The following is an 8469-nucleotide window of genomic DNA, read 5'->3' as shown; positions in this document are numbered from 1 at the left end:
AGCAATAGTGCTAGTATATGTGGATGATTTAATTATCACAGGAGATCATGAAGATGAAATCTCTCAAGCAAAGAGAAATTTATCAGTTCGCTTCTAGATGAAGGAACTTGGGGAGCTCAAGCACTTCCTTGGACTCGAAGTTGACCGAACAGAGAAAGGTTTATTTCTTGGTTAACAAAAGTATGCAAAGAATCTATTACAAAAATTTGGAATGTTGGACTGCAAGCCAATATCAACTCCAATGGAGGTGAATGCTAAGCTATCTGCATATGAAGGAAAAGACTTGGAGGATGCTACTATGTACCAACAATTGGTAGGAAGTCTTATCTATTTAACACTGACGCGGCCAGATATTTCATTTGCAGTTGGAGTTGTAAGTCGGTATATGCAAAGTCCAAAGAAACCTCACTTGGAAGCAGTCCGAAGAATATTAAGGTACGTTAAAGGCACTATAAACTTGGGGCTTCTGTATAAAAGAGGAGAGGAATGCAAGTTAGTTGGTTACTGTGATGCCGACTATGCTGGAGATCATGATACACGACGATCGACTACTGGATATATATTCAGCCTTGGTTCAGGAGCAATATCTTGGTGCAGTAAAAGACAACCAACTGTGTCTCTGTCAACTACAGAAGCAGAATATAGAGCAGCTACTATGGCAGGGCAGGAAGGTATGTGGTTAAGACAACTACTTGAAGATTTACATCAACAAGTTGACTATGCAGTTTCTCTCCATTGTGATAACCAATCAGCAATACAATTGGCGAAGAATCCGGTATTTCATGCAAGGACAAAACATGTGGAGATACATTATCATTTTATCAGAGAAAAAGTACTGCTAGAAGAAATTAAAATGCAACACGTTAAAATGAAAGATCAAGCGGCAGACTTATTCACTAAAGCACTCAATATTACCAAGCTTACAAAGTTAAGAGAAATGCTCAACATGGTGAATAGACAATCAATCAAGAGAATCGACATTGAGGGGGAGTATTGATAAATATCAATGCCGACTTAGCTCCCTAGAAGAATCTAGAGTTATCTTGTTTTCTCTTTTAAAAATGGAGAACAACTAGTGCCTTGGAAGTGATGAGAAAAATATCTATAATTAAATATTTCTAGAAGTATCCACAGCCGACTTTCTCTTCTATAAATAGGTGGTGATGTATGAGTTAAGTGTGATGTCCAATAGCAATAGAAAAAAGAGAGAGTGCTGTACGTGTGAGTGTGAGTGTGTGTCCTTTAAGTGAGAAGAGTGTGAAAAGGTGTTTTGTGTCCTAGTGTAAGTCAAAAATCAAGTGAGTGTGAGTGTGTTAGAGTGTGTTGCTCTCTTTATACGTGAGAGTGTACCAATTGTTTTATATTAATAAAAATCAATTTTCTTGGTTTCTCCTTTAGTCCTCTGTCTCCAACACATCTTCCTGAAACTTCCTTCCAACTATGCATCTCGCAACTATGTTGTTCGAGGTAGCAATCAGCAACTCGCTTAAGTTGACCATATTGCCCATCACACTCGCCTTGCGTAGCTTACGAACTAGCTTTCCAGTTTCTTCTTCCCTCACAAACTCAAAGGACAATACTCTTCTCAGGCTCAAAAGTTACAAGAACACATACTTTCCTCCCCTACCTCCAGTACTTCAAGAATACATACTTTCCTCCCCTACCTCCAGTACTCGCTGTAAGGTGCAAATTCAATATCTTTGCAACCATAGAAGAAGATATCAGCAGCCCTTGATTTGGGACGATTGCAGAAAATGATATCATGGATCTCGGTCATTTCTCTAGCCATGTCTAAAGAAGAAACTACGAGAGTTGGAGCATAGCCAAAGTGTAAGATCATAAGAGGTCCATATTTTTGAGAGATTGATTAGAGAGAGCGATGTGTAAGGTTGCCTTAGTGGTGAAGGTTTTCGATTACAGGTAACTTTTGCAGGGATGGATGCAATTTGCGTTTTGTAGCTGGTCTAATGAGAAAATATGCAAAGCCAAGAGAAAGAAGAAGGAAGGCAAAGATTGTGTTACTTTGTAGCTCTAGGAAGACTTGCAACAAAAGTTCAACCCTGGCATGTTCTTGATCAGGGTGTTTACTGTTTGTCGCACACTTGATCATATGCTGATTCTTCAACTTCAATCTGTTGTATATTTATTATTATGTGTATATATATATATATATATATATTTATATAGCTATTTCAAATCAAAAGAAAAAAGATTATCTTAGAGATATTGAGAGATGATGACGCACAGTAATATTTTTATTATCCTGATTAGTTCTTTGTAATTTTTATTTACTTGTTTATTGAGAAATATCTTCTTTATTATTATATTGGGAAAGTAATATAATGAAAATGTATAAAAATTCAGCAGCTGCATATTGATATCACTCGTAAAAATCTTTGGTTTTGATACCGATCTTCTCTGCTTTCATTCAATCTTTTTTTTTTTTTTTTTCAAATGTCAAATTAAACAACAGTCTTCTTTGCTGTCAAATTTAATAAAAGAGATAAAATATATAACTTTTCTTATTATAAACTTTTAATATCGAATCATATTTAATTCGTGGAAATTATATATATAATCAAATGTTAATTTGTCATGCCCCATCGCATAAAAATTAATCACGAATATATAAAGGTTAAAACGAGGAAGAAAGATACCAGCAAGTTCCATGTTAGGAACGCCATCTTTTTGAAGCTGAAGAAGAATATCCACCATGTCCTTGTGATCAGAGGATTTTTCATCTTATCACTCAAAGCAGCCTTATGATCTTCAATTACCTTTCCAAGTTCATATTTTATTTTTATTTTTTTATAATAACACGTTTATTGAGTTCTATACTAGTACTTAGCCCATAAAAAACTGCCATGCGTATAATGACGTAATTTTATATTAACGAGATTAACTCAACACGAACCCCGTTTTCTAACTTTTATTTATTTATTTTTTATTCGTCGTCTTTACCATGCTCACATGACTTCACAGATCCTTCGCTCACAGAAAGATTATTAGAATCTGACAGGTGTAGTTTACTAAAAGCAAAATAAATAAACAAATAAATAAATCTATCAATTTGTTTATTAAATGTTCAAATCTCATTATTTAATTGATCGAAATATTAATATAATCTATTTATCAATTAGTGAATATTTCATGGTGAAGTAGAATTAAAAATAAATTAATTAAATAAAAAAATATTATTTATCATATTCATCAATAAGATTTACATGTTAAATAAAAATTTAAACAATTATTATGAAAAAATTTACTTTTACATACATTTGGTGAATCCGCAAGCTTAAAACTATCTCTAATATTGTTCCTAATTAAATATTAATTCATATTTAAAGGCAAAGGAAAAAAAAGAATTAATGGTGTCTCACTTATAGTTTATTCTAAAAAAATTGTGATTGATTGCATTTCACAGCAATAAAAAGTATAAATTAATAATTTAAAAAAAAAAAAAAAAAAAAGAGCGATGGTGCGTAACAGTTGATTAATTGTAAAATTATTGATATTGCATTACCAAACATTTTCCTTTTACGTAACCTGTGATTTGAATCCAGGTGGATTCCCATCAAGAAACTTTGAGTTGACTATTTTGCTATAGGTAGAATTAATTGACCCACTTATCTCATTAATCAGGCTGAATTTTGAATTAAAAAATAAAATTTATATTTTTATTATTATTTTAACTTATATAATAAACTTTTAAGACTCACGTTGAGTCTCGTCCAACCACACCCCCACCACACCGTACACTCCAAAATAGCGAATGCAGACAGTTTTCAAAAACGAAAACAAAAAGAAAATCCAAATCAAACAAGATGCACAAAAATCCAAATCAACAAAAAGAAAATCCAAATCAAACAAGATGCACAAAAATCCAAATCAATCTCCATTAAAAAAAAAAAAAAAAAAAAGCCTCTGAGATTTATTGCCCTTAAATTCAAAGGATAGACAATCAAAATAAAATAAATAAATAAATAAAATAAAATAACGAAGAGAAACAGTGCGGATTGAGATGAGTAAGAGAAGAGAAAAGAGAGAGGAGTTGGAGATGTTAAAAGAGGAAAGGAGTGAGCAATGGGCAAATGAAAGAATAGGACAGGACGTGATTATTCCCAGGTAATTTTTCACATTTATTTATTTATTTTTATATCCTTTTCCAAAAATATTATTTTTTTATTATAAATTATTTATTTTAAAAATAATAATAACAATAATTGATATAAAACAATCTATGATTAATTTTTTTTTTCCCTCAAATCATGTTATGATCTTAGGTTTTACCAAATGGTCTTATTGTTCTTTTGTTCTTTTGTTCTTTTGCACAGATTTGGCCAGCAGATTCAGATTTTTTTTCCCCCTACTTCTTTCTTTGCAAGTTTTTTTTTTTTTTCACAAAAAAAAAAAGGAAAAAGAAAAAAATTCTTTTCCACTTCCAAGGCTGCCACTTCTTCATTACCTACCTTCTAGAGGAGGCCTCAGCTCTTAAATTCTCGTGCAAAACCCATAAATTTCATATTAGCAGTTTCACATCTTCCTCCGTGTCATCATCAGCTTAAGACCTTTAGACTTTTGGTGTCAGGACCCGTTCAAAACCCCTCATTGGAATCCTGGACAAACCTTGATTCTAGGAAAACACCACCAAATCTTTCAATGGAAAATCCGACAGCATCTCCTCTAAGAGAAGGACTTACTACAAAATTTACCCACACAAAGATATACTCCTATATGGTACCACCTTATCCTTTCCACCTTACTACAATAATTTCCACAGTAGCAGCACTTCGATAACAATTTATATAAAACACATACATATATATATATATGCAATAGGAATAATCAACTAAATAAACAACCAATTATATCTTTAATCATTCACGTCTGCCCACACCACCCAGTTATTGCCGTACATTTCAAATATTGTGTTACAAAATATACCGATGCGTAATATAAGAAGAAAAGTAAAACAATCATCACATCAACAACAACAACAATAATAATAATAGCAATCGTTTTCATGATAAAAATAGTACTAATATCATCTGTCATATTTACTCAAAGTTAATCACTTGTCCAAGGACTATCATATAACCACAGCTATTTAAAAGACTATCTCACCTATCCAAAGGCTACCACTTGTTCTAAGGACTATTATACTTGCCCAATGGCTATCTTTCTTGTCCGTAGACTGTAATACTTGTCTGGATATACCATATAATAATAATATAAATAATACTAATAATAAAAATAAAAATAAATAATGGCAATAATAATAATAATCATAATGATGATGATAATATTAGTAATAATAAAAATAATTATAAATATAATTCTGATAAATAATAATTGTAATATTAATAACAAGAATAATAATAATGACAATAAAAGCAATTAAGTATAATGTTAGACAATCAGGTTATGAATAGATAGAACAGTATGAGGTCAAATAATATTTTAAAATTAAAAATATATTATGAAATATACACTCGTATCAGGGATACAAATGATACCCTCTAACATGCTGCGTAATCCATGATTCCAGTTGTCGCCGGCATCCTGCTACCAATACAGTCCAGGATGGTCTCCTAGATTGGTCATCCAATCCCCTGGACTCGTAGGCAACATAGTTACAATGTGACAGTCCAGACCACCTGCATGAGATATTGTCTTCTTTGGGCTTGAAGAATCCTCTTACAATCCAGCCCTCAAGACTTTAAAAAGTCTCTCAAGGGAAATGTGTCCACACCGACTTATAAGGAGTGTTTCGTTCCCCTTTCCAACCGATGTGGGACTTCACATACAAGGCTAGCTCTTCATGGACTACATCGAATCGCCATCCTCATACGATGTGATACATACAAATATAATATATATATATATATATATATACACAAAAGATGTCAGGACCCGTCCAGAATTCCTCCCCGGAACCCTAGACAAGCCCTGATCCTAGGAAAATACCACCAAACCTTCCAACGGAAAATCCGGCAGCACCTCCCCTAAGAGTAGGACTAACCAAAAATTACCTGCACTGAAAACACACTTCTATAAACATCCCCTTATTCCTCCCACAATACTACAAATTGATTTCACAAATTTCAGCACTTCAAAAATAACAGCAACTCAGTGCATAAATAATAACTACACGCCCAAAACAGTATACAGAGCATTATACAGATAAATGTGGAATTTATACAATGACAGATAAGAAGTAATACAGGATGGAGAGGAAAAAGGGAAGAAATACTTCTTGAACTTTCGGCAACGAACTAAGACGTTGGGCTAGCCCCGGACAATTAACGTCTCCAACCTGGACATAGGGGAATGGAATTTAAAAACGTGAGATGCTAATCATCTCAGTGAGTGACCTTATCTACTGAACACCTTTAATATTATTAATATACCAAATAAAGAAATTTAATTAATACCAACAACTAAATAGATACATAAATAATAAACAATTGAAGTAATATCTTCTCTCAAAACCCTCACTATTCACTCCATTGGAAAAGTTCCCCTTTTAAAACATTTTCACAAAACCCGATATTCGTACCTCCCGAAAACCAAGGGATCAAACCATTTGATAAACAATAAATAAATAAATACCCCAATATATAATTAAAATGTAATAAATTATAATAAATAATTTTTGAACACCTTTGGAGTTTGAAAATTTATCTGAAAATTACACTTGACGCACCACACCATATACCAGTGATGCCCTCCGATACCCAACGTCCTGAGCACCGACTGGTGGGGAGATTAAAGAGAGAAACTTGCAAACGGCACTTCGACGTCCCGACAGTACCGCTGCTAAAACCGTCATCCCGGCCAAGGGAGGGGCGGCTGTGGCCAAAATCAAACTTGCCTGCCCACGGTCCAATGGCAACCACGGGAGACATAATACTTGCACGCTAAACCACATAATACTTGCGCGCTAAACCACGTGTACATACACCAGAACACCAATACTGTATGTGTAACACCCCGTCTCGAACCATGTCGGAAATTTTCGCACGTTGACCGAGGTTGACCGTTGACCGTTGATCGAAGGGGTCAAAAGTTGACTTTTTGACCCAGTTGGAATTCTAGGTTGACTAAGATACCATTACGAAGTACACGTTGGCACGAGTTCGTAGACTGGTAGAACCTTGAAAACGGAGCTACGGTTTGAAAGTTATGAGCAAAACAAGTTGAGGTCCAAACTATCCAAGGGGTACCGGAGTTGACTTTTTGTTCATGCAAGGTTGAGCTTTGACTCATGCATGGTTGTGAAGTGCTCATCGATACGAGTCCGTAGACTAGAGGCACGTCCGATTTGGACATGTGGTTTGAAAGTTATGAACCTGTAGAGTTTTTCAAACACCGTATTATTTTAATATTATTTTTTTAAAAACGCGTAACGATGTGCGACGTGTGATTTAATGAAGGTGACCATGTGTCACCATGGTGAAATGCCACATGTCAACCATGTTTAAAATCAAATTATTTTATTATTATTTTAAATAATAATATTGTTATATTATTATTTAATTATTTTTATATATTTTATTTTATTTTCTTTTCTTTTTCTTTTTCTTTTCCTTCTTTTCCCCACGTGGGAAAACACCCTTCTTTTTTCTTTTTTTTTTTTTTTTCCTCCTTCTTCTTCCCCGAGCATCAAAACACAAAACACGCACAGTTTTTTTTTCTCCCACCGGCCATCTCTCTCTCTCCCGTGTTTAACTTTTCCGGCCACCCATACAGTACACGCGCCGGCCACCGTCCAAGCCCACCACCTCACGACCTCAACCACCAAATCTCCTGGCCAGACGCCGCCGGACGCGCCCAGATCGGGCCGGCGAAGTCGCGGCGGTGAGGTGAAATTTTTCCGGCGATTCTCGCCGTTTCCAACCAACCCAGCCCGATCCATACCTCTATCCCACTATTTTCGACCCCTATGAGTCCATTTCCTGGGTTAGATTGCCCAAAATCCCCACCGTTTGAAAGATCCCTCAAGTTTAAAACCGACCGAAGCTTCCAGACCAAATTCCGGCCACCTCCGGCGGAATTGGGGTCGATGGATACCGGATTGGTAATCCTCGTCGCTCAAGCTTCGATTCGGTATATTATTCGCCTATTTTGGTTAACGTTTGTGTTTGACCCCCCGAGTACCGGGTATTATTTATCCAATTAAAATATTAATTTATTTGACTGTCTGTGAATTTTGTTCTAGGAGCACCGGTGAGTCGTGAAATTGATCCCATGGTGGATCATGGTTTAATTGCGTGCTCCAGGTGAGTGACCCACCTTCAAAAATTATTTTGGGCAATTAATTATGTTATTTGGTATTTAAATTATGCTCATGTGGTGTGGTTTATTTATGGTTTTATTTTGGTTTAATTTATTTATTATGCATGAGCAAGGTGTATTTTGGTAGTATTTGTACGTGGTTTTAAATTTGATTTTTCGGGCATAATTGGG

At 34.8% G+C, this 8469-nt stretch overlaps 1 protein-coding gene across 1 annotated transcript; it reads left to right on the top strand.

Moving 5' to 3' along the window:
- Positions 1-241: 241 nt before the first annotated feature.
- Positions 242-1171, top strand: LOC132800715 (secreted RxLR effector protein 161-like). Its single transcript, XM_060814960.1, has 2 exons — positions 242-671; positions 1158-1171. The coding sequence occupies exons 1-2, from the start codon at positions 242-244 to the stop codon at positions 1169-1171; spliced, it is 444 nt and encodes a 147-aa protein (XP_060670943.1).
- The last annotated feature ends 7298 nt before the right edge of the window (positions 1172-8469 follow it).

Source organism: Ziziphus jujuba, chromosome 2 (genome assembly GCF_031755915.1).
Source record: "Ziziphus jujuba cultivar Dongzao chromosome 2, ASM3175591v1".
In the NCBI taxonomy this organism is placed as follows: domain Eukaryota; kingdom Viridiplantae; phylum Streptophyta; class Magnoliopsida; order Rosales; family Rhamnaceae; genus Ziziphus; species Ziziphus jujuba.
Note: the sequence above shows the minus strand (reverse complement) of the source record. Positions and strands in the feature narration are given on the sequence as shown.

What these genes read in the sequence shown, in the direction of transcription:
- LOC132800715 (XM_060814960.1), top strand. Translation starts at nt 242, where the DNA reads ATGGAGGTGAATGCTAAGCTATCTGCATATGAAGGAAAAGACTTGGAG.